Genomic DNA, 27151 nt, shown 5'->3' with positions numbered 1-27151 from the left:
TTGCATGAAAATGGATATACCTGAGTACGGAGGTCATCTGGGCCCAGCTTAGCTCGGAGAATTTGCAAGGTTGTCTGCTCATGCTGAACGCTCAAAGGGTAAGCTTCCATCAATGAGAGTGCAATTGCTATAGCATGGTAACTCGCTGCAGTCTGGAAATTAATAAATAGAAAGAATTAGGTCTCAACAATATATAGCCAAGGATTAACAATTCCTATCAGTCTTCATGGATATAGTGTTAACAATAAAGTTGCAAGTTAAGCAGAATCTGTTATAAAAGAACTAAAAGTGTGGAATCTTAGACAACAGCGAGAGATGCTTTAGCATAAGTTATCTTTTACTGGAAAATTGCAATTTCACCCATCTTCCTGATAATCATCACCCCCCTTGCTTGCAAGTTCAGATACCTCTGGTTTCTCTTTCTTTTCCTTTTTATCTTCTATTTTTTCTTTAGTCCTTTTTTTGGCAACTGTAAAGACTACCAAGCACGATCCAGATTCTAAGTGGTTCAGTTTGATATGGGGGCAAGCATGTGCCTCCTCAGGGCAGAGCAAAAATTGTGTGCGTATTGAAGCTAAAATTTAGTTGTATGCTCAATTGGCTGAAAACGGATCAATTCTTAATTAATATATTATGTAAAAAAGCTAATAATAGCAGCTTAATCATGCTACTTCTCAATACGTTCATTTGCAACACATTTGTTTCACAGAATGGGGGCAAATTATATTCCAGGTTAGTCCCAGTTTAATAAGTGATTCCATAATAAACTTGTTCTAAGTTAATCCCAATTCAATATCTCAATCTACAATCTAATTAGACATCAAAGGGCGTATCAGTACTATCATAATATTAGTAAAGGGAGACCTCTACATAGAAGGAACCTGAATATGGTCTGGGCCAAGTAACCTTTGGTTACACTTTAGAGCTTTGTGGAGATATCTGAGAGCAACATGCACATTTCCCAAGCCTTCCTCCATCATAGCCACGTTAATGTATGTTGCAGCAGTGTTGGGATGTGATGGGCCGCATGTGAGATGTAATAGATAGAGTGCACGTTTTACATATCTGAACAGTAAAAACATAAAGTTCTATTAGTAGAAGCATTACAAACATAATCTTGATGACAAATGAGCTATGTTCAACATGAATGACATTTTACTCCTGGCATTTGCTAACAAAATATTTCATCATCATCACCACAAGTCTTAATCCCACTAGGTGAAGTGATAACAAAATATTTCCAAAAACAAAAAAATTATATTTATTTAACTAGAAAGTATGTTCACACTTCTCGACTCAACAAAGCTTTCCCTGAACTATATTCAGTGAACGACAAAAGCACCCATGCCATTTCAATTTATCTAAAGCCATCACTTCAATAATATGCAGGATCATTTATTCCCTTACTAAACCCAAGATAAATTTTCTTTTCATTCTCCCCCTTCCATTATTCTATGCTTTGAGAATCCCATTTTCAGTCAAGATTAATCCCTATGGATTTGTTCAACCACCTAAAAAATCATAAATCCATGTTAATTTAGGTATTGCATTTCCTCTAGAACTTTGCCTAATGGCACGTTATTCATCCTTCTTTCTCATTGTTGCATTTATCAGTCTTCACTAGACATGGACAAACCATCTTCTCTATTTCTTCAGCCTTTGTCTGTAACATCACACTAGCTTTACAGCCTCAAGAATGTGTACATGGGGTGAGGCCATGTACATCTTTAAAAACCAAAAGGACTGTGTAATCTTACAAATCGAAAGGCATATGTAAGTTATTAAAAAATTGAATAAGGCATACTGAAAATGGAAGATGATTTTGACATGATGCGAAACCAGTAATGCTTTTCTTAAGAGACTTGTTACGGTAGCTAGCTGATTAGTATAAATAATGGTGTAATTGGGCTACTAGAATGTAAATGACCATTAAGCATAGCTGGGGAAATGTCCCAGCATGCGGAAACGCGTGAAGCGCACCTAAGCGCAGGCTGTAGCCACTTGTATGAGCACACGGGCACGGCCCAACTGCTTTTGGCGCCCAAACTAGCTTGACTAGTATATATAACTGATCAAGAGCGCCTAAAGACATATGTTGAATGAATTTGGAAATCAATTTCCCTCCATCTCTTCTCTGAATTCTCTCTAATTCTCTCTCTATTCTGACCTCTCTTTCTCTCTCTCCCAATTATCTCTTTCAATACCGTTCTCGATTCCTCGAGACTCCATTGTCATATTTTAGAATCTAACAAATTGGTATCAGAGCAAGCTTCTAGCCGGATTGTACAAGACAATTGGATCAATTGCGGATGGTACTAGGATGCGTTAGATGGAGATGCAACTTCAACAGGTGAGGTGACGATGACGGTATCCGAGATGCAAGGAAGGGTAGAACGGTGGAAGAAAGAATAGGTTCGGCAGTGGATAGGAAGTTGGAGGCTCTGGCCGATCAACTCAGGGGGGATATGCGCCTGCAAATCCGTGAGGAATTGCAAGAAGTTCGAGATCAAGGAAATTTGTTGCAGGATTAGCTGCAACAATTTATGATGATGTTCGCGAATCAACCATAGATAAGGATTTCCCCTGATTTTCCACTTAGAGAACGAACGAAGCCAATTCTACAGGGAATTAGTATCCCACACCGTAATATGGGGATAACTGAATCAAAATGAGAGCCAATGGTAGGCGATGAACTGGTAACAAATAGGAGACGGGGATTTCCAGTGCCTAAATTGGAACTTCTAGTCTTCAAAGGTACTGAGCCGCGATGGTGGTTGAGAAGATGCGAGAAATTGTTCGAAATCCACCAAGTACCAGAGAACCAGAGGGTGGCCCTGGCGGTAGCATATCTTCATGATGAAGGAGATGTGTGGTTCCAAGGCTGGTCCAGGGTTAAGAGAGAACTATAATTGGGATGATTTCACCAGAGGCCTTAATGAAAGATTCGGGGAACGAGACCGGTTGGATGTAGTGCAAGAGTTTAATCGCTTGAGGTAGGAAGGTTCAATAATGGACTATCAAGCGAAGTTCGAGGAACTCAAGTTCCTGATGCTTAACCAAAACCCCAGTCTTACCGAAGATTATTTTGTATTGAGTTTCATAGGAGGACTAAACGAGGAGCTGCGATCAGCAGTATAAGTGCTCATACTAAGGATGGTCCCAGAAGCAGTAGAGGGGGCCTATCTACAGGAAATGACATTTTGACGCTTTGCTGAGGAAACAGAAAGGGCATATTAGAGGAGCACAAGGAGGGATGATATACCAAGATGGAAGGCCACCGGGGAGAGAGACAATGAGGACTAAACGAGGAGCTGCGATCAGCAGTATAAGTGCTCATACTAAGGATGGTCCCAGAAGCAGTAGAGGGGGCCTATCTACAGGAAATGACATTTTGACGCTTTGCTGAGGAAACAGAAAGGGCATATTAGAGGAGCACAAGGAGGGATGATATACCAAGATGGAAGGCCACCGGGGAGAGAGACAATGAGGACAGGGCGTAATGTCAGGTATCCCGCATTACCTGCACCCCCTCTGAATATGCAAAGCAAAGACAAGATGATGGAACAAAGGAGGCTGGAGGGACTGTGTTTCAGGTGTGGTGAAAAGTACACACCGGGGCATCAGTGTAGGAAACAACTTCTGTTGTTGGATGGAGAAAAAGAAGGGGACAAAACGGAAGAGTTGGCAGTGATGGAAGAAGAGGAGGAAGAAGGTAGTGGAGCCATATCATTACACGCCATTAAAGGGGTGGCTAACAGCAAAAATATTAAGGTGGAAGGCAAGGTGCACGATAGTTCTCTCATGGTGTTAATCGATAGTGGAAGTACCCACAGCTTCATTGATGAAACCATGGCTAAAAGGATAGGGTGCCCAACGACTAGAACACAACCATTATCAGTCATGGTAGCTAATGGGGACAAGGTAATCAGCAAATCAGCTTGCATGGGATTTTGCTGGGAGATGCAAGGGGAAGAATTCTAGGTTGATCTCAGACTACTCGGGTTGGGGGGCTGTCATATTATATTGGGGGTGGACCGGATGCGAGAGGTGAGTCCCACTAGTTTTGACTTCAATAATATGGAAGTAACGTTGGAAAGGAAAGGGAAGAGGGCGGTTCTGCAAGGCCACATGGAGGTAAGGGCATGCAAACTGATGAGGGGCAAGAAGTTGCAAAGGATGTTCAAAAAGAAATGGGCACAGGTGGCTCATTTATTTTCCATTGAGGCCAGTGATCAACGAGAGGAGAATTCTTAGATAGGAAGTCCAGAATCACCACGACAGGTACACGAACTGACCCTTTTAGATTCATTACTAAATGAATATCAGGATCTCTTCGTAGAACCTAAGGCCTTACCTCCTAAACGTTCATTGGACCACCCTATACCTCTCCTACCCCAGGCCAAACCTGTTAACATCCGTTCTTACTGGTACCCACCTAAACTCAAATCGAAAATTGAGAAGATGGTCTGAGAAATGTTAGACCAATCCATTGTTTGCCCGAGCCACAACCCTTTTGCTTCCCCTATCCGATTAGTCAAAAAGAAAGATAGTACTAGGCGTTTTTGTGTTGACTATAGACAGCTTAATGCCATTACCATTAAGGATAAATTTCCTATTCCCATCATTGATGACCTACTTGATGAACTTAAACATGCAACCATATTTACCAAATTGGACTTAAGGGCAGGATACCATCAAATTAGAGTTAATCCTAATGACATCTTCAAAGCAGCCTTCAGAACACATCATGGGCATTTTGAGTTTATAGTTATGCCATTTGGCCTCACAAATGCCCTAGCTACATTCCAAGCCCTCATAACCAAATTTTTGAACCCCACCTCAAAAAATTTGTGCTAGTTTTTTTTTATAACATACTACTAGTCTACAGCCCTTCTTTTGATCAACACCTTATCTACCTTAAGAGCTACATTTGAGATCCTGCAATTCAATCAACTATGTATCAAGCGGTCAAAATGTGCCTTTGCACAGCCTCGGGTAGAATATCTTGGGCATGTTATTTCAGGGGCTGGCATGGGGACTGACCCAAGAAGATCGAAGCTGTTATGGTTAGGCCCAAACCTACTAACATCCGGGCCTTAAAGGGCTTCTTAGGGCTTACTAGCTACTACCGGAAATTTGTGAAAAACTATGGCACCATAAGTAAGCCTTTAATAGAAATGCTGAAAAAAATGGATTCCAATGGAACACCGAGGCAAAAGAAGCCTTTGAGCAATTAAAAGCAGCCTTGGGCAATATGCCTACATTGGGCTTTCCTGACTTTGATAAGCCCTTCACTCTGGAAACAGATGTAAGCAATACCCACATAGGAGTGTGTCATGATCCACGTAGCAAGGAGGGGGAGATAGAGTAATTAAATGTAATAGGAAGGGAGGAATAGATATTAGCGGAATAGTCAGTAGTGTATGTTGTAAGGGGGGTACATGTTTGTTGCTGCTTAGGCAGGTTGTACATTCCCTTAGCTGTAAGCGGTTAAACCGCACATGGGCAAGGAATCCAGCTATATATTTAGCTGATCCTTACCACGGATAGGTATGAAATATTCTAACAGAATTCTGACATTCTCTCTCACATTCTCTCTCACATTCTCTCTCTGTTCTCTCTTCCTGTAATACCCAGTATTACATGGTGTTGAAAATAAATAATTTTTGATTATTTTGAAAGGATCTCGGGTGGTCCGGGAAGCCCAAGAGTCGGTTTCAGGAAATTAATTAATAAAATTGTCGAATTGGCGCCCGGGAGTGCCCCGGGACTTGGGTGTCCAGGGAAGAGGGCAAGAGATTGATGGGCATCTCGAGACGAGGATAGTGACGCTAGAAGCGGTCTGACTGGGAATAATTTTTAGAATAATTTCGATATAAGCCCAAACGGATGCCTGTCCCGAGTGGTTGCAGGGGACTTTCGGGAAGCTAAGAGGACCCTAGGGGTGGTCCGATTTTGTGAGTAAGACAACCCTTAAGTGTTTTCGGGTCGAATAAAGGTCCCGTGCAGGCGTAGGGACAAGGTCGGTATTCCCGAGTAGCGGTCGATTATTAATTTTGATAAATCGAGATTTGGTGTAGTTTGGTGGTATAATTTAAAGTCTTGGGAGGGTCCGAGTGTAATTATAAAATCCCCAAGTGCAATTATTAAACCCTCAAGTGAGATTTTGAGGAAAGTGAGGGGCTAATGTGTAATATGTATAAATATATATATATATATATATATGTACTGAAGCTTCCTTTGTCTCTGAAAATTTAAAATCAAAAGCAGAGAGAGTGAGGGAGAAGGAGAGTGATGGCCGAGGCTTTGTGAGTGATCGCGAGAGAGCATTTCGAGAGGGGGAGATGGCCGAACTCGACCATGGAAGTAGCAGCTCGAGCTGCTGTTGAAATGGCCGAGGAAGAAGCAGCCATTGAAGCCGACGATTGAAGCTGGAGCAGCGTTGGGCAGCGGCCAGCAACGGCCATGGCCGAAGCAGAGGCAGCCCACGGTGGCGGGAGGCGGTTGTGAGAGACAGCCAGGGGCTGTTTTAGCCAACGGAGGCGGCCGGAGGTGAAGCTGAATCGGCAATGGTGGTCGCGGCAGCTGCTGTTACGTGTGGGAGGCCGGCCAAGGCGGTTCGCGGCGGAGGCAGCTGGTGTTGTGGGTGGCTCGGCAGCTGGTGGCCGCCATCAGAGGCGGTGCTGGCTGAAGGCGGCGGCGTGGCCGGCATCAGCCGCGCGCAGGAGCAGCGTGAGCGAGAGAAGGAGGCGCGGCAGAGGGAGAAGATGATGATGAACAGTGCCGCGGGAGAAAGAAAATAAGGAGAAAAAAGAAGAAATAGAAAAGAAAAAGGAAAAATAGAAAAAGAAATAAAAAGAAAATCTGGAAAAATAGGAAAAATTTCATAAAAATGGGGGAAAATTCCGAAAATTAGTTTGGGACTTGAAGACCGTGTTGGAAGCTAAAAATGGGATTTTGGACGCGAGCGGCAACTTGGGAGGCAATGTCGGCGTGGGCATTTTTTTTAAATTTCTCTCCAGATGAGTTGAGGTAAATTAATATTTCCTCCCCAAATTAGTTGCATTAAGCGAGTTAATGTAGATTAATTATTTGTTGGATTAAACCCCGGGTCGGGATTGTTTGGAAATTATTTTTGTTGAGTTGTAGATAGATGGTTCTGATGGTGTGTGTGGCGAAGTTGGGGGCATTGATTTAATGCCGGATGTTAATAGAGTTGGGATTTTGTGTGTTTGCCTCTAGGTTTGACCGAAAAGGCCGTGATTCTAAAGGAACTTGAGGTTCAGGTTGGAGTTCGTGCCGAGGCAGAGATGAGGCTTCGAGCCAGGTAAGGGACGGCCCCATGTGGAGGTGGCCTTGCAAGTTGGTAAATGTGTTTGATAATATTTTTATGTTGCATTGGCATGTAGTGGTTATATCTTGTGTGATGCAAGACCTAGTGAACCTATGGTCGTAGGGAGGACTAGTGTTGTGGGGGCTGATAGGTTGATGCCTCAAACCTTGGTGGGTTGTGAGGATGTGTGGGTCTAGCCTCATTTGCATGCATTGGCATACATAAACATGATTATATTCATATTTACATGCATTGCACCCTTACTGAGTCTTTGTGACTCATGAGATTTTACCCCATGTGTAGATATTGCAAGTCCAGATGCAAGCAGGGATGGTGTCGGGAGGCTGTTGTGGCAACTAGCGGTGTTGCCCGAGTTGTGTATTTTTATTACCTCTTGTATGAAGCCATGTGGTGTTGTGTATGTATACCCTTATAAGTAAATGTATGTGTTGATGAGAGTTAGATGTATTTAATTGTTGTAATCATCAATGTGTTAGATGATTGTGAGTCTGCGTGATTTATATGTGTCTTGAGTTATTGAAGCCAAATTCGAACCAAGTAAAGATCAGTAAGGTATGTTCTCATAAATCCCCAATACTCAGCGATGTGGTTTTTATGATAGCTTTGTGCCTGGGTCACCTTTGGCTTGCGATGAGGCGAGCTGGAGAGAGGTGAAGCTCACTCGGGTTTCGGGTCCCGATCTGCTGAGTTTTTCTTGTTTAAGTTGGGACCGATTCCTGAGTAAAGCGAAGGGAAGGACGAAGCCTAGTTCCCACCTAGGGCGTTTTCTGTTGAAACATAGTCCAACCCTTCAGTTGTGGTTCGTCGGGTGAGTAATCTGATTGATTATTTACTAGTGGCGCCCGTAAGTGGGAGCGGGTCGTTACACTTCCTCCCTAATTTCTCCCCCTATCTTCATTCGTTCTCCTTCGAACAGCCCACTGGACGAATGAATTCTAAGTCAGATCCTAAGGAGCTGACAGAGTGGTACTAACTCAAGAAGGAAGACCTTTGGCCTTTCTCAGCCAAGCTTTAGCTCCAAGACATCAAGACCTTAGCATCTATGACAAAGAACTAATGGCAGCACTAATAGCTGTGGAAAGGTGGCGCCACTATCTAGAAAGAGGAAAGTTTGTAATCAAAACAGACCATGAAAGTTCAAAATTCATCCTACAATAGAGGTTGCACAACCAAGTACAGAAAAAAGGTATGTCCAAGCTCATAGGCTTAGATTATGTGATCCAATTCAAGAAAGGGAAAGAGAATGTTGCAACAGATGCTTTATCTCACTGCCATGAGGAAGAAATGGTTGCAGCTATCTCTACAATGGTACCTGATTGGCTTTAAGAAATTACTGACAGTTACCACAAGGACGGATAGGCCAAGGATCTCCTAGGGCAGTTAACCATTAATGCTGCCAACAAACCAGGGTACTCACTTACCAACGGAGTAATGAGATACAAAGGAAGAATGGTGATCGGCGATTGTAAGGAATTGAAGGACAGAATAATTCATGCATTGCATGAATCTCCCATAGGAGGGCACTCGAGTATCCAAAACACATACCACAAAGTCAAACAGTTATTCTTTCAGCCACAACTAAGGAAGTATGTATGGGAATATGTCTTGAATTGTGAGGTATGTAGAAAATGCAAGCATGAAACAATGGCTCACCCTAGCCTACTTCAGCCTCTAGAAGTCCCTGATCGTGCTTAGACTAATGTCACTATGGACTTTATCGAGGGCCTACCAAAATCAAAAGAGAAGGATTGTATTTTGGTAGTAGTCAATAGGTTCACAAAATTTAGCCACTTCATAAGCCTCACTCATCCGTTTACAACACAGGAAGTGGCTAGAACCTACGTGGATAATGTGGTAAAACTACACGGCATCCCAAGGTCAATTGTCTCTAACCAAGACAAAATATTTACTAGCCTTTTTTGGAAGGAACTTATGAAGAACCTAGGAACCAAACTCCTAATGTCTACAACATACCATCCAGAAACGGATGGCTAAACCGAACGCGTTAACCAGTGCTTGGAAGGGTGCCTAAGATGCTTAAGTTTTGTGTAGCCAAGGGGATGGCACAAGTGGTTAGCAATGGCGCAATGGTGGTACAATTGGAGCTTCCATAGTTCAATCAAGATGACACCGTTCGAAGCTCTTTATGGTTACAAACCATATTTACTTCCTGCCCTAGGAAGTCACACAACGGTCGCAACGATTGAAGCTTACCTCCAACAAAGGCAAGAAGTGTTAAGAATGATAAAAGCAGAATTGGCTAAGGCAAGAAACCGAATGAAACAACAAGCAAATCAAAAGAAAAGCAAATGAGAATTTTCGATCAGAAATGAAGTCTACTTGAAGCTCAATCAACAACATTACAAGGCACTGACCAAACAAACCATTTCGAAGTTGAACCCCGAGTTTTATAGTCTTTTCAAGATTGTGGAGAAAATCGGAACAATGGCTTATCGACTGGAGCTACCTGCAAATGCAAGGATACACCCAGTCTTCCACATCTCTCTTCTAAAGAAAGCCGTGGGCAGCAAAAGCTCTACCCCAAACTTACCTCCTAGGTGGGAGAAGTACCTCCAGACACAGTGCCAATTGCCATTGTGGACAAACGAGTGACACACCACAATGGCGTCCCTATGATCCAGGTGTTGGTGCAATGGTCCTCCTTTCATTCCGACAACAACACTTGGGAGTACTTTCCAAAACTCCTTCAACAATTTCCCAACGTAGCAAGCTTACTACATATTTCTTGCGAACAAGAAATATTTTAAGGGGCCGAGACTGTTATAGTAGCTAGCTGATTAGTATAAACAATGGTGTAATTGGGCTACTAGAATGTAAATGACCGTTAAGCATAGCTAGGGAAATGTCCCAGCATGTGGAAACGCGTGAAGCGCACCTAAGCGCAGGCTGTAGCCACTTGTAAGTGCACATGGGCGCAGCCCAACTGCTTTTGGCGCCCAAACTAGCTTGATTAGTATATATAACTAATCAAGAGCACCTAAAGACATATGTTGAATGAATTTGGAAATCAATTTCCCCCCATCTCTTCTCTGAATTCTCTCTAATTCTCTCTCTATTCCTACCTCTCTTTCTCTCTCTCCCAATTATCTCTTTCAATACTGTTCTCGATTCCTCGAGACTCCATTGTTAGATTTGAGAATCTAACAAGAATGAACTAGATACTCCATGCCATTGAAAGATATATGATTCCTCTCTATTGATATATTCCATATCTCACAGAGGAGACATTTTTCAAGGCCTTTCCATCAGATGATGAGTAACTACTACCCAGCTCCAGCAGAGCTGAAAACGATCAATCTTGAATAAAGAAAAATCAAATTCCAAGCGCATTGTCACCAGCCAACAAAGCAAGAGGTGTGATGGCGTCAAAGAAAGAGAGACGGGATGAAGGATACATGCACTGTTACCAAATTGATGAAGCCAAAGAAATGAAAAACAAGGGAAGAGGAGGAGGAGAAGAGAAGAGAAAAAAGGAAGAAAAGGAAGAAGAAAGTAATCAGAAGAATCTCAATCAATAATCTAATCCAGTGTATGAATGGTTTGTTACAGTCAAGCCTAAATATATACTATGCAAATGGGCATAGTTCCAACAGGAAACAAAAACAGAAAATACAGTTAAAACATAACTCCTTTAGCATAATGAAACTGTTAAATTTTGACTTAGTAGCTGCTGATGTGGTTTGAAGAAGTCAAAATAAAATAGGATTATCCATAACTAATAAATTAGCAAATATCTGATATTGTTTGTTAGTTGTTTTGGATAGATATTATGCCATATTATTCTCCTCTTTATGCTCATTTCAATTTACATTTTAGTTGTATAAATTGGAGTCTACGATTGAATAAAAAATACGACTTTCGAAAGATATTTTTTCATTCCCTTTTCTTTTTTTTCTTCATAAAATACCAACAGAAACTGACTATCCTAAATAATCCTAATAGAATTATAACATGATCTCCATCAAGATGATTTACGGATTTGGGATTGTATTGCATCTAATGTCAATCTAATATGATATGCTTCCTTCAGCTGAAGTTATAGGTAGGGAGGATGGCCTCAGTGCTGACATGCAGACAGGAAATTTTTAAGGACAAGTTGGTCTCCACATCCAGCTCCAAGGGAGAGAAACTTCTCCCTGACCAGCAGAAACTGAACAACCAAACAAAAAAAATTAAACAAAGATGTTGTAGCTCTAAAATCACAGCACTGATCCTGTTAACCTTATGCACCATGAATACTGTCATTCTGCTCGTCTACTTAATAGGCATGCCAAATTCTTCACTTGGTAAAACTGTATACCCTTATCCAACCATACACCAAAGTCTTTTCAAGTATCTCGTGACCTACCATAATAGGTTCTCATATAATCCCCTTTTATAAACAAATTTTATTTTCGCAACTTACTTATGGCAGTCTTTTATCTCTAGGTAGAGAAGCAGAATGGTAGATCACTCACAATTAGCTATAATAAAATCACCTCTTCGTAAGATAATTCCAGCAGTTTTTCACCTTCAAGCAAAGAAGGTGAATGGCAGATTACTTGCATTCCTGATTTTCAAGATTTGCAGCAAGCAAAATTCACCAAGATCTATCCCGAGGAACGGACCTTTTATTTTTATAGATAACAACAAAATATTGCTATGGGGATGATCCTATACAAACACAACAATCAGCTAAAAACACTAAGTTAAGGTTGCTTAACAATAAAGCTCATCAATAAAATGGGCAAAGGAAAACAAGAGAAAGTGAAAAGAAACACAACACCACTTAAAAAAAAAAATCTAAAGTGCTTAACAGTATGAATCAAGTGCTGCTTGCCTTCGAAGGCTCTATCTATTCCTTTGCTACTAAAGAACGGGAACTTGGCTTTGGCTTCTTCATTAACTCACTCATTGGAGTAGAAGCCTCAAAAATGACCTTTAACTCGCTACATGTTCTTGATCATCACGATTATGAATGCCAGTTACAGAAAGAGATGGCCATGATCAAGATCCACCAAGGTAATATATAGCGCTATCAAGATTTAAAGCAGAAAGAAATCAAAAACCATTTCTGTAAACCTAGCCTGTTTTGAAATCTAAGGATTCGTAAACAAGATGAAATAAATTTGCATAGGCATACATAATGAATGCTATGTGATAATCCAATATCATACCATGATTTAATTTTAACGGAAAACTGCAAGAGAACTATGGCAAGATCTACTACTTGGCATGACTCACTCACACACTTAAGCTACTTGACACTCTTTTCTATATCGATGCTCCAGCACATTCACAAGGGCTGACATCTGTACATTGTGCTTGGAAATTGGAACAAAATGTGACTTACTATGGATGGAGGAGCCAAAGAATAGAGAAACACTACTACACAAAGGAAATTTAATCAACAAATTATTGGTATGGGGGATCTTAGATAGTTGAGGATAGTTTGTGTTTGAGAACACACAGTTGGGGAGGAGATTTGAACTTGTGGTTAACCAGACTGAAGCAAGAAAGGTAGTTTCCTCTCTATCATAACAGACAACTTCAAACAGGATGTTAAATCACACTTAATGGAATAAGCCTCATTGCCCATATCAAGTTCCATGTCAAGAAAAATGAATAGATAACCTGCCTTACTGAAATAGAAATGAAAACAATAATGAACCAAATGCACATATAGAAAAAACATGAAAACTTCATGAAGACCTCTTGCAAATTTGAAAGAAAATGCTAGAGAAAATGAAGCAAAAGCATACTGAAGAGCCAGCTCCGTATGCTGAAGTCTGTAGTAGAACACAGCAAGATCCCCATAGCTCTTCATTGTATCTGGATGATCAAGTCCCAATTCCCTCTCGTTAATATCCAAGGCTTTTTGCTGATAAATTGTGGCCTGTAATTGGATCTACATGAATTATCTATATCTTGGCCTATATACTTTAATAAAACTTGAAAGAAATTATTGAATAATAGTATTTGAAATTCAGATAACTAGGCCAGAAATTGACAGGTTGAAAATTTAGTAATTCCCCCTCTATGGGGTTCTTAATTAGTTTATACATCTTTATTTATTTATCAACAAAACAAGAGGCAACAAATCAAGTAGTTTAATTTTCTTTTCCAGACATGGTTTAGAAGACAAGATTTTGAGCTTTAAAATCCAAGGAATAGCAATGTGAGAAGGCACTCTACTGGGATCAGGCCACAAGGCCACTGTCTGTTTTTCTTAGTTGCTTTGGTGACTTGGTATTTTATTTGCAGATTTGGTTAAATTCCATCATTTCAAGTTCCAGTCTCTGGTTGGACCTAGTACCTCTGCTTTTGAAACAAATCATCCTGGGATTTTCTGGTGATGCGATTTTATGTGAGGTGTGTAGCTCTAGCACAAATAGGTCATCTAATTCTCTTTCATACTGCTAGACAAATGATCACTTTTAGATTAGATTTAAGTTTGTTCCCTTCCTCTTCTTATTAGGCCAACCCTAGCACCTTTACAGGGTTTTCCAGCTAGCATTCACTCGCTCTTGGGTTATCATTTATGAAATTATTGAGATGTGGTATTTAAAAGCTAATTTTTAGGGTAATAGAACTCTCTTTTCTATTTCTTATCTGTCACGAGAGGAACCTTAGTTTATAGCAATTTTAATTTTCTACTGCTGTAATTGCTGTTATAATAGTTAGTTACTAGCCATGGGTTGCCATGTGCAAGAGGTTAGGGGTAGAGGCAGGTTGTTATAACCGTGAAGGATGCAGGGCCCACCTCAGCAGGGGAATCTACTCCTCCAGCGCCTTGTATAAGTTCTCCAATTCCTTCGTGGATGGATTATCAAAGAATACTACAGAAATTCTTACTCACTTCCTCTCTTCTTCTCTCTCTTATATCTCTCTTCTCTCCCTCATTCTTACTCTCTTTCTCTCTTATCCTACTCTGTTCTCTTCTCTCTGTTCTTGCAAGAGACTTTCTAATTCACATCGGATTAGGAATAAGAACTTGTCAGGCTTAGGCCATGACATTATCATTTAATCTTCTTTTGATTATTGAACTGCATTAGATTTTCCCTTCATCAAGAGATGTTCAAGGCTTCAAGCAGCATTAGGAAAATATAATTTGCCGATGCTTCATTCTGTTTCATAAATGCCAGCAACCCCCCAAAAAAAAGACGAAGAACACTTGGTAATGTATTGAAAAGAAAACTAAAACCTGATTGAAGTCTCCTGTGTGATATAAAACTACAGCAAGAAGGCTATATGCTCCTGCCGTCATTCGATGGTAAGGACCACAAACTGCTACCAGCTTTGCAAGAGCCTGGAAAATGTCAGACAAGTACAGCTACATAACATACTTTTTACCAGATGATGGGGCAAGGAACAGATTTGTCAAAGTGGCTAAATGCTCATGATATACCAAAACAGAATGATCATGTGATCTTGGGTATAGATACCTTTGCCCCGTAACTGACTGCATCTTCAAGTTTTCCCTTATCTAAAGCTGTTTTTGATGATTCCAAGAGTTGTCGTCCATCAGCAGATGAACATGCTGCTTGCTGCAAAACAATGGAAATAAAGAACTTTATGGAGCACTGACCAATTTATTGATGGAAAAATAGAATGGAATGCACAATATTCTACCAAGTAATACTGTGTACTGCATCACCTTATGCACTGGTACTAGGCCAACAATGTCTATTTTCCTGAAAGGGTCTGGAGAATTCATGTCATAGTCTCTTGGAACCATCTCAATACCCACCTGAAACAGGAAGAGAAAATAAGAGCAATTTTTCATTGTTTATGATCCATTAACTAGTACAGGTTACAGTAACAAAGGGAAAGCTTTTATGCATGTAAACACTAACATTTGCCAAATATTTCAACATCAGTATATATTTCAATTACTTCCCCCGTGAAAAAAACTTGCCAGAAATCCCTTATTTCAGATGTATTCAACAGGGAATTGCGGGCAACAATAACTCCATGCTATCAAGACACAAGGTATGTCCTCTTTTGTTTTTTCTTTCTTTCCCTTTTTTCGTTTTTTTTAAAGTATATGATATGTACTTTTCTTGCAGTTAACAAGCAGATCTGACTGGCTAAGCTAATTTGATAGGATGGACAAAGAATTAGACAATATGAAGGCCCCTTAGCTCAAACAATAAAACAAAATTTGCAGCTTAAACTACAGAATGTCAACCTCTAACATCCAAATTGAAATCATCTCACTTGTGTTTCTTGACTTGCCCTGGTAATACCAATTGAACCTGTTAAAGAGAATATGGTAATAACAAAAATGGTTGAGAACAATTCCCTACTAAAAGTGCTGAATGTACTTGAAGGACAATGTTTAATACCTTATGGCATAACACACAGAATTGCAAATTTCCTCACATCTTTATAAACAAGAAAATATTCAGCTTAACCTACAGAATGTCAGCCTCCAACATCCAATTTTACACCATTTTAATTGTACTTTCAAGACTGCCCTTAGTTATACCAATTGAACCTCTTAAAAGAGATTATAGTATTCAAAAAGGGGCATAACCCATGGAGGTCATTAAAAAAATGTACTCGAAGGCCAATGTCAAATACCTTGTGGCATAACCCACGGAGAATTGCAAATTTCCTCACATCTTTGTAGTTAAAGCCACTGAGATTCCACTCATATCTCTTCTTTAAAAATTCTTCCAGCCATCTCCAGACAAGAGAATGGACATTGCAGGATTCATTGAATTGCTCATTTTCAGGGACTCCAAGCATCAGGTTTAATGCAGCAGCAATTGCAGCAGCCATTTCATCAGTATTACCAACAGCAGCAATCACTGCCTGTAGAATGTGCTTAAAAGCTCGTACAATCATCTCATGAATACAGAGAGACTGTACATGTGATAACTTTTCTGAAAGCTTAACCTGGATCAAGAAAAAGGAAATGGAAATGATGACTTAATGTGGACCGTCCAATGAACAATATATTCCATAGTTTCAAACTGTAGTTCTTATTTCACACATTAGGAGTAATATAATCCAAAAGAAGTAATCTCCTTAACACTTCTAGTTTTGAAGGTATTTGATGAAGAACCCGAAAGAAGAACACAAGAATATACTGAAAACAAGAAACTCAATAATCAAGAACTATATATATAGGTAATTAGTAACTATAATTCTACTCTAACTAGGATTCCATAGTCCCACTCTAATTAGGATTCTTATGGATCCTACAAAATAAAGGATTAACAAAAGAAATTAGAAAACAAACTAAAATAGGAAATAAACAAAGGAAATAAAATAAACAATACTAATTCCTAATATCTACTTTTTTGTCCATCAGTATTCCTACTTATCACTGCACATCCCAATACCAAATAAAAGAGGGTTGCATCAGGTACCCAACAACCAGCTTAAAAGTTCTTAGATCTTTCAACACAAATTCTAAACAAAATATTATCATTGAAGAGTTACAAATTCATGTGGCCGACCCCACCTAGTGGGATTAAGGCTTGTGGTGATGATGATGATGGTAGGAGTACAGAAAGGAGGTTGGAAGTATCTAGAAGAGTACTGAACTCCTATGCCTTAAACTTACCCTACTGAAGACATTGACTTAACAGGCTGTCAATCAACTAGGCTTTCTATGGCTTAAAATCAATGTAATTTATTTTAAATAAAACAACAGAAACTGAAAACATAATAGAAATAAAGTGAACATACAAATACAATTGTACTCTTTTCAAATAATATATAAAATATGCTCTGGATAATTCTGAATGTTCATGTTAAGGAAACATCAGACAGGAGTTGCAGCAGCTACTATGTTAATTTATAGATATAAGAGTATGATGACACTAAACATGTGAAGCTCTCCAGCACAATACTACCCAGTCTTCTGATTATTATGATATGCGCAGATAGGACCCATATTTGCTGACCAGGCTAACAGAGCTCACAAGAAAGGTATGTGAAAGATGAAAAAAGGATAGTTCTGAGTAATTTATTTTTCCACAATATCAAAACTAGATGAGTGAACAGCGTTTCTAACAGAAACTTTCCACTTTATGCAGATAGAAAACAAAATTAAAGACACATTAACGACTTAAAAGACTCTGTAACCATAAGGCACTTACGACTTGTCCCAGGGAACGCATTCGAAGACCTCTGGTATGCATGAAATCAGTCAGAGTTCGACCATCAACAGGTGAGAGTTCCAAGGAACCAAAATCTGCAACCTGCATCACACAAGCAAATGCTAGAAATTGCATAATAGAATTGAAATATACAAGTAAGATTAATCAGAATTTGATTATAAAAATGTCTGTTTACCAGTTTTGGAAGAGCAACCTCATTATAATAGTTCTGGGACAAGTCAATTAGCTCTTGCACAGACTGTCAATAACAAGCAGTAGGTTACCAAATGCTACAGCTCAAGGTGAGAGAGAGAGATTGAAAAGAAGTCTACCTTGCAATGAAGACCAGTTTCTGATTCTTTTAAACGCGTAAAAGCAGCATCAGACAACAACCTCCTTAGGGCAATTTCATTTTCACTAGCATTCGTCACTTGTTGAAATGTTAAAGGTGGGACGGCATTTTCATTTCCCCCATTGACAACAGTAGTAGCACACTTTGAATTCTCATACTCTGGTTTCATGTTACTTCCATCAGAATACTTCTTGCTATTCTTGAGGGATCTAAGATGTGTTCCAAGTCCCTCAACATTCATCTCTTTTTTGGGCTTCTCACTAGATGGTTTCTTATCCTTCTCCGTGTTTTTCTGATCTTGCAGATGCTGTATCCAGCAGGCTCCAAGTTCCCACCTCACAAATACATCCCCTATTGCCTCCTCTTCCTGAAGCTTAGCAAGACTCTTCTCCAGCAACCTCTCCACAAAAATTTGAGAAGAATTGAGCTCTTCACATTCCAAAGTGTATGAATGTGGTAATGATTTGACATGATCAGAAGCTTCTCTCTTGTGAAGCAGCAATCTTAAACTGTAAAAATAATCATATAGATACAAATAAAAAATATAGACAAAAAAACATAATTGAAAAATCCATCAACATCAAAAACAACATATCAAGCCTTAATTTCACGTGAGTCAGCTACGTGAATTCTACCTCACCAAAATTTAAGAGACAATCCAGCAAAAAAGATAACAAAGAAAAGAATGTAAGAGACAAAAAGAAATCCACAACTAAAGAACCATGTTTTGGGCCACACAGAGTTACACCAGGTCATAAGTATAAAAGTTTATTAAAAACAAGAAGCAATGGGTTGGCAACTCAGTCACCATGATTTTCAAGGATGGAGAATAACACAATCTTTTATCCTGCGAATGTTCTAACACTGCCACTATTTATCAAAGATAATCCATAGAGCATGTGACAAGGAATTCTCAGAGTTAATTCCATTGTATTTGTCCCTAAAACAACAAGGATTTCCAGTTGCAGCTTCTGTGTAGATCCTAGTTCAAATAACAACTCACCAGCTAATCTCAGGCAATTTTCTGACTGTCAACTGTTGACACATTCAATTTGGAGAGATAAAGATTTCATCAAAGCAATTAGTGTTTCAACAAGTTCAAGTCGAAAAAGAAAATAACCACTTATAATTATAAGAAAAATTACAGCTATATGTTCAGTCTAATGAGTTTTGTTTATCATGACTTCATCCAAACTATCCATTTGCATGCTGAGAATGAAAACATAATCAAAAATACCCAAGCAGTAGTGCTCAAGGAAAACCTGTTAATGTTGAGAGCATTGGCACCACCTTCTGGCTGATTGAGAAATTCAAGGTTTTGCAATGGGGTAGCTGTTTCAATATTCAGTCTTCCCTCAACTTTAACCACCGCAATGTAACCACAATATCTCACATTAACAACACCAAGAGTAGCAACGTCCTGAACTCAAAATGTTCAAATTTATTCAACCATATTAGGAGAATCCACTTTAATATGAAAGAAAACTATACAAACAATGAATGAAATCCCATTTTTTGGATCACAGTTTACCTGGGCAGCACTGTTTTCATCTGCAGTGACTCCTTTCAGAAGGTTTCTTTCTACTATATTCTTTTGATCTGATCCAATTGCTTGAATTCCATCAATCTTGGTATCTACTTTAGAACTTGCATTTGGAGAATCTTTCATGACAACAATGCTTAAGTCCCCTACTCTCTCAGTATGAATAATTTCATTGTCTACAGTTGTATGAATAAACTCAGACTTCCCTATTACTTGCTGCACAGCTGAAATTGCTCTGAAAATGGAAACATCTACAAAAAGGCTGTGAAGAAGGAAAGCTTTTCTATCTCTGATCTGTCTTTCCTCGGCTGTCTTGCAAGGCATAGATGAAAGAGAACCAAACTCTTTAGCCCAAGGAAATAGATCGCTTTTTCCATCTCTTCCCAGACCACCCCCATAACCTCCCCATGTTGGATCCTCCACAGGGAGTGAAGGGAATATCGATGGTGACTGTGCAGCAATTGGAGGAGTGAGCCATGTGTTGGCTCTGAAGCCATAAGGAAGATTCCCAAACTGCAGACAGACACCAGGAAATTGGTTCAAATTTGTATACTCCAGAAGTCAAAATAAATGGGGAAAAAATCTTGCAAAAAGTTAAATTTTTGATGGAGTTTTGGATCAGAAAGAAATGCATCAATGGTTGTTTACCTTGTTTCGTTCTAAGAATGCTTTCATGAGATCATTGTAGGCCTGAAAATGAGAAACAAGTTATACTAAATCTTCACAGGATTTTTAACAAATCAAAGGAGGAAACATGATGCTAAAAGGAAGAAAAGCATATCCTTAAAATCTAAGGGCCTGTTCAGCTTTAGGAAACATTTTCTAATTTTTCAACTCAAGTTTAGTTATGTTCAGCTTTAGGAAACATTTTCTAATTTTTCAACTCAATTTTATAACTAAACGTGCTCTAACATTTTATGTTTCAAAAAGCAATAGCATTCATTGCCAGAAAATTGAGAGAACATCTTTTTAATTCCAATCCATAGTATAAAGTTGAAAAATTGGAAAATTGAGTTTTGTGTTTTCTAATTGGAGACTCAACCATTCAATCGAAATTGGAGTTGAAAAATTAAAAAAAAAAAATGTTTTCTACAACTGAAGATGCCCTAAATGATTACACCATGTTAAGATAAATCCAAATGGTACCTATTTGCTTACACAAAATGATTCATTTCATACACATAATGTAAAATCAACAGTACATTAGTTTGCATCCAGAGACTGACATGTAATTATGCCAAGGCAGCTAAGTTGTCTTAATCCATTCCACCAGAGATACTGGTAACATCACCAATTCCCAGTTGAAAATAAATAAATAAACAAAAATTCCACATCTCAATCAGCAAGTCCAAAATAATCTCAATTATTAAAATAGTGCCAATAATCAATCTTCGTGAATTAAGACTAAGTAACAAATGTATTTCATTGATAGAATTGGGGCACGACAACTTGAGATTTCAAGCCAATGCTCTATCTATCATGTACAAGGTTCCCTTATGAAATCATATCAGGTAAACATACTGACAAACAAAGACTTCGCTACACTTCATTTTTTTCTCCCATTAAAGAAAGCGTAAACTTAAAATCTAACTGCAATTATATTCACTTCGAGTAAGGAAAAGTTGATGACAAGTTGTGACACATGAAAAATATGATAGCTTAACCCCAAAAAAAATGTGAAAAGACCATGCCAATACGGGACGACATAAGTAAAACGAGGGGAAAAATATCAATGAACCAAGTAGCAAGTCTGCAAGGCTAACATTATCAAAAGCTCTACTAAGTTGCCGTAACAAATCAACAAGGTTGTGAGAAAGAATCCGTTGCTTCCCAACACTGTAGAATCCTTTACTGCAAGCTTCAACAGTAACCAGCTTTCCATTGCAAAGTTTCACCTGCCATTATTATCTCACTGTGATTTTCATGCCACTGCGGACGTGTTGATGAATAGTATACAGAAAATAACAAAGTTCCGGGAACTCTTACTTCAAGGGAGAAAAGATGATCATCCACTAAAATCTCATCATCCTGTTGTCTTGCTGATCTTCTTATAACTGCAGCATCAAAGTACCCAATAAGCATGCGTCTTTATTTCTAGCAACAAATCGAATATGAAAAGAACATGAAAATAGAACTAGCTTTTTTTTTCTTTTCTTTTTTTTTTGCTTTGATCTGATCCATTTTTTTCCATAGCCGCCTTCAAATCCAGGTTTTGCAGCTGTATGATGTTAACCCTTCTTACTCTATCAATAGGGACAAATTGCCATGCAGACACATCTATTTCATAGAAACCTTTACTTCTTACTGAGTGCTTCATAAAGGCTGACCACTATGATGTGAATCACTTCTAAAATTCAGCAAAAAAAATTCTCAATCTCATCGCCTACCCATTAATTATAAATTTATTATACTTGTGCAAGTCCGGCTCAATTACAAAGAGGAGTTTGAAACCAGACAGGGGCATGTTGAAGATGTAACAATGAAGTTACTCATAATCTTTTAGATACGGTATCAACCAAAATTTATCAAATACATCTCACAATCACAGAAATTAGCTAATGTAGTTACCTACCACATATTCAATGATGTTAAAGTACGCATGAAATTTGAGTTTCTCTCATATAGGTTATTCAATTGATTGCTTAAGATGCTTTTCTTTTTAACTGCATTCTGTAGACAATACTAGGAATTGTTTTAGTCTTGGATTCAACTTCATCTGGACTGGAAATACAGAGAGAGAGAGAGATTACAGAGAGAGAGAGAGATTACATTGGAGAGGCGGCGTGAGATGAGAAAGCGAGAAGAATTCGTAGAAGCTACCGAGCTTGGGGCATGAATCACTTATCTCTGCGTCTCCTTCAGCCGGTGCTTCTTTCGGAGACTGCGACGGCGGCGAAGGAGGAGTAGGCGATGACCGCCGGTTGTTGGCCGGAGACTTGCCGGACTTCTTCTCCGCCTTGGCATCCTGCCCAACCCGCGAATTCTTGCCAGACTCGGCCTTCGAATCCTTGATCGCCGACGGGCCGAAGCTCGTCGTGCAGGCCACGATGTCCAGCAGCCTTCTAACGTGCGCTGTCGCGCTCTCCTCGTCGTAGTCCTCTGCTCAGTGAAAAAACAAAAAGATCAAGGGCAAAATTGGTATTTCAATTACTCCACGTAATCGTTCAACGATACGGTATTAGGCTTAGCTGTACCTTCAACTAGGGTGAGAAGGCAAGGCTTCAGTGCGGCAACGTCGGCCGTATCCTTCAACTGGGGCCCTCTGACCTGTTTCGTAAATGGCATAACAAGAAAGGGGTAAATTTGGAAATGACTAATTACACCAGGTAAATCTTGTAGTTTCAGTTATTTGTACGTATAATTACTTGAGAACCCACAATTTTCGGGATTATTACGAGAATTACCTCGTGGGATAATGAAAAATTGGTGATACTGCAGGTCATTGTATTGACAGATAATAGCCGGCGAACGTCTATAATCCTGTCCGTTGATATTCCCTATTTATTTATAATAAAAAATATGTAATTATTAGAACAAATATTCCTCTTCCAATGTTAATAAAAAAATAACAAAAATAATAAACATTTATATGTTAAAATGAGAAAGCCGAACAAGACTTTAACGAAAAAAAAACATGATTTTCTTATCAATTAGTCAATTTAAAACTCAATCGAACAGATTATTCGTTTACGTAACAGTTAGAGACCACAAAATCTTATTGATAGCGTGAACAAATAAAATTTGAACTTTACGCAATAATTAGGGACCACGCAATTTTATCAACCAAGCGGCAAATTTTGAATTAAAATTGAAGCGAAGGCTTCAATGAAAACGAAATTTTAAATTCTAACTCTTTTATTTGGAATTTCTTATTCAATTAAGAGGCATTGGTGTCACCTGGGTGGTCTCAAGTTGAGCCAATGAGTAAAGGCGTTGGAGACGTGCAAGGCAACAGAAGAGAAGAGAATACATTAAAATAACAGAAGAGAACAGGCAGAGAGTGAATTCACAAGCTTCAAACCTTTAAAATAACATGAGTCTCGTCCGGAAGGTTTACAGTTATGTCTATGACAACCGGCAGAACTGCAAAATTCATGAAACAAAATTAAGGAATTAGGAAGATGATGTTGCGTGATGAACATCATCCACCACTAACTAATAAACCCAAACCGATGAGACTAAGAGGCCTTTATCCCACTTATGCGAATTCAACTTAAACATGGAATCCACCATTCAAGTTAAAGCATGAATACCCTTCTCTTCTTTCTTCTTCTTCTCCCCTTTCATCTTCCCGCGACCGTTCTTGGGTGCCATTTTCAACTTCAGCTCAATATATAGATAAACCCAGGAGATTAAGCTGTCAAACTTTCAGCTGTTCCTAATATTCCAGGAAACACAATTGTAGAGCTTCAAAAGCTTAATTCATGATTAAAGCTTTTAAGCATGTATGTAACAAAGACTTAAAACCAAATCAACGGGCTGAGTCTCACTAAAATGAATCAAAAGAAAGGCCAGAGATTGCACAAAAGGAAGCATTAAATTACCAGGTGGACAGCAGATGGAGAGATGACAGAGAAAGGCCTTTAATGCTGCATTAAACATGCAAAAGTATACAAGTAGAGAGCGAGAGAGAGAGAGAGGATAATGAAGAGAAGTTCACCATTAAAGGGGTTTGAATTGAAGCTCTCATCCACCGGAAATAGGCGCAGCAAGTGAAGGAGATGTGTGGAGGAGGTGGATGGTGATAAGGAAGGAAGGGCGGAGATTTAACAGTCAGACCAGCTAAATGGCATTTTGTGGCAGCTTCTGCCTTCTACGGTTGATTATCTTCTCAAGGATATTTATTTATTTATTTATACAAAATGCAAAATACAAAAAGGGAAAAAGATTATGCTGTATGTATGAGACGCACACATGAATTCATTTATTTATACATTATTGTAGTAAGTATGGACAGGAGTACTGTAAAATGCAGGTTTAGTTTGGGGACCACTTACTGATGGGCTCCACACACACCAGGCAATCTCATGAAATCAGGCTCCATCACTCAATCACAGCCATCTGCGCCTCATCACTGGAGAATTCTGGCCGTTAGGAAACAACCCACGTCTCTGATTTTTCAAGTGTCAAGTTTGAAAATAACCATTAGCAGGTGTCAAGTGATAAAGGGTCCTGCAAAATTCACCAACAGAATGGCAGGATGATGACCCAGAAGAAAAGCCTCGTTCTGGAGAGCTCCAAAATTCTTAGTGATTCTGTCTGTACCTAAAAATCTAGCACTTGTTTCTGAGGGTAAGAATTTGCAGCTTTAATAAATAAATCCTTGAAATTGAAGAGCTCCGATGGCGCCAAGTAGATATCCTCATCATTGAGTATGGGGGCGGCAGTATTAGTGAGTTTAAAATCTTAAATTTGAGTTTTCAAATCATATGATTTTTGGTTAAAAAAAAAAATATTTAGATCATTAGTTACGAAGGCACTTGCATATATACGCACTCATAGGCTCAAAACAGGGCAACAATAGGTCAATTTGGTGGCCACTAATCACTTAAATTTTCATGGCTATCTCACCCAGAATGAGTGGGGCGGTATCTTGATGCATCATTGTTTATGCTGAACTTTTGGATTAAAATAAAAGTTCTTTTAGACAATCCATCAAACACATTGCTTATTGCCAAAAGGCGGATCTAATTTGTTAAACACCGAGGGGTGATTGGTGGAAAGAAGCCAATCAAAGAGAGGGCTCTCCAAACCTTCTTCTAATGTTTTCTTGTGGAGAGGGAACATGATATTGGAAATCATCGAGTTAAAATGTGGAAAAGTTGTACCACGTCTAGGACGTGAACGAACAAACACTTAGGTCTCAACACTTTTGAAAAAAAAAAAAAAAAAAGGATTCGTTTGCATTTCAACTGGGCTTTTTCTGTCGGTTAGAGAAATTTAGAAAGAAACTACTTAAATCTTCAAATAAGCAAAAGCATACTCAATTCTTTTCTTTGTCAATTCCTATGTCGAACAATGGAAGTGGAATCCAAAACGCTAAGCCAACTAAACGGTCCCATCAATGGATTTTGCCGGCAATTATAATTCTTTGTCACTTTCAATGGAACAACACCAACCCCATTCCACCAAAAGATTGGAAATTGAGTTTGCGGGGGGAACACAGAAGACTATAGACTTTGAAATATATTCTTAGATTTGTAAGATTAGAATAAATGAAAATTTTAACAAACTTATTACATGGCAAAAAACCTTCTTTACTATTACTATTCATTATTATGTTGGTATAAATTTTTCGTCAAAACATATAGACCATTAAGCAACCGCTTTCATTCTGCGTAAGAATGTTGTACTTGGTTTCTATTTGCATATACTTACAATACAAGAATACAAGTTTCTACTATGGTTCCTGTTATTTGTGATACCAAACATCCCAAGGCCATGATGATCAAGTGGGCCACATTATCATAGGCTAAGGCCCAAAATTGATAGTGTGTAGATACAACCCAAATGTACAGTCATCAAATAGAGAAGAAAGCCCAAATGGCCTTTGAGGAGGTAGAGCCAATTTTGGCCCAGCAACTCAGGCCCAATTTAAAGCCCAGCTCGGCCAAATCAACCCTTGCTCAACCCAGGTATAAAATGTTTCTTTCCCCCATGTTTTGACCTAGTCCTACCTTGGCCGTTTGTGATTTCGTCCAAAACCTAGCTTATCTTCTCCTCCTATCTCGCCATCCCTATCTCTTCCGAAAGCTTGGTTCCTTTATCCTTCTTGACAGATTTTTTGGCTTTCGATTTATCTCTTGATGGCTATAAAACCGTTGTGGGTTCGATGGGACAAGACAGTGAAAAAGAAGAGAAACCGAGTGAAAATTGTTGGGTCTCTGAGTGACCATCTCTGTGTGATCTCCTATGCTTTGTGCTGGTATCGAGCTAGGCTACTGGGATTTCGAATTGGGAGAGCTTCTCGACAGTTCACTGTAGGTGATGATTTTCTAATCTGAGACTTGAATAGCTAAAACCTCTATCGGTGTTCACAGGGAAGTTCTATTATTTTCTGTTCTTGTGTTTGTTGCTATTTCTTTGTGATTTAATTTTCAGACTAACAGCTATTTCTTTGTGATTTGATTTTCAGACTAACAGAAAGTTTGTTTGGCTGTGTGCGAGAGTTCTTTCCCAACAGTTCCTCATAAAAAAAAAATAATAAGTACAGTACGAATTGACATGTTGGGCGTTACAGTTCCATTAACTCATAAAGGCTATTAATTCACATCAAACCATGCTGCGTCTAGGTAATTCCTACATGCTCCCAATGACACTGAAAGACAGCAAAGAAACAAGACACAAGTGGATTTCGCCAAATTCAACCGTGGCCACAGTATTCAACAAGGGAAATGAACTACAAATCAGTTTACAGCATAAGGAAAAAGGAAGACTAAATTATCAGAACTCAACCGTAAGTCCTCAACATACATTCAACAATTCCAAGCAATTAACCAGCCAAGTGGTGCGGAAATGTGAAATTTAGAAGCAAAGAACATGTCCCATACATGAAACCAACCTTGTGCTAATTACACATCTTACGCTGCTGAGTTCAAGATCTAGCCAGATGGACAACTCCAAGCTGAGCAATCTTTTTCCAAGTTGATGGATAATCCACAACCACGAATCATCCAAGGTCAGCAGACAAGGAGCTTTATATACGCAACATCACACTTCCTGTGCATCCCTTTCAATGCTAAAGCTCCATCCATTCATAACTTTCTTGCCCCACGCTGGCTGCAAGG

The 27151-nt window shown here is 39.1% G+C and overlaps 1 protein-coding gene across 5 annotated transcripts in view; it reads right to left on the bottom strand.

Moving 5' to 3' along the window:
* Positions 1 to 24159, bottom strand: part of LOC127801701 (protein REDUCED CHLOROPLAST COVERAGE 1) — a 31586-nt gene extending 7427 nt beyond the window's left edge. For 3 of the 5 annotated variants that reach the window (XM_052337049.1, XM_052337046.1, XM_052337050.1), the window contains exons 1-21: positions 23909 to 24149; positions 23618 to 23742; positions 23386 to 23447; positions 22769 to 22861; positions 22559 to 22631; positions 22134 to 22463; positions 21351 to 21418; positions 21128 to 21259; positions 20013 to 20054; positions 19353 to 19877; positions 19084 to 19241; positions 17802 to 18330; positions 17666 to 17728; positions 17470 to 17571; positions 15941 to 16258; positions 15012 to 15104; positions 14800 to 14901; positions 14559 to 14663; positions 13117 to 13250; positions 882 to 1065; positions 21 to 152 (exon numbers count right to left, since the gene is read on the bottom strand). In XM_052337049.1, coding sequence (XP_052193009.1) covers positions 21 to 152; positions 882 to 1065; positions 13117 to 13250; positions 14559 to 14663; positions 14800 to 14901; positions 15012 to 15104; positions 15941 to 16258; positions 17470 to 17571; positions 17666 to 17728; positions 17802 to 18330; positions 19084 to 19241; positions 19353 to 19877; positions 20013 to 20054; positions 21128 to 21259; positions 21351 to 21418; positions 22134 to 22463; positions 22559 to 22631; positions 22769 to 22861; positions 23386 to 23447; positions 23618 to 23678 — 3306 coding nt within the window. In that variant the 5' untranslated portion in view covers positions 23679 to 23742; positions 23909 to 24149. Of the gene's footprint in view, positions 1 to 20; positions 153 to 881; positions 1066 to 13116; positions 13251 to 14558; positions 14664 to 14799; positions 14902 to 15011; positions 15105 to 15940; positions 16259 to 17469; positions 17572 to 17665; positions 17729 to 17801; positions 18331 to 19083; positions 19242 to 19352; positions 19878 to 20012; positions 20055 to 21127; positions 21260 to 21350; positions 21419 to 22133; positions 22464 to 22558; positions 22632 to 22768; positions 22862 to 23385; positions 23448 to 23617; positions 23743 to 23908 lie in introns of all 5 variants that reach the window. The other 2 variants (XM_052337048.1, XM_052337047.1) reach the window with 2 other exon arrangements.
* Between the last annotated feature and the right edge of the window lie 2992 nt (positions 24160 to 27151).

Source organism: Diospyros lotus, chromosome 5 (genome assembly GCF_014633365.1).
Source record: "Diospyros lotus cultivar Yz01 chromosome 5, ASM1463336v1, whole genome shotgun sequence".
In the NCBI taxonomy this organism is placed as follows: domain Eukaryota; kingdom Viridiplantae; phylum Streptophyta; class Magnoliopsida; order Ericales; family Ebenaceae; genus Diospyros; species Diospyros lotus.
Note: the sequence above shows the minus strand (reverse complement) of the source record. Positions and strands in the feature narration are given on the sequence as shown.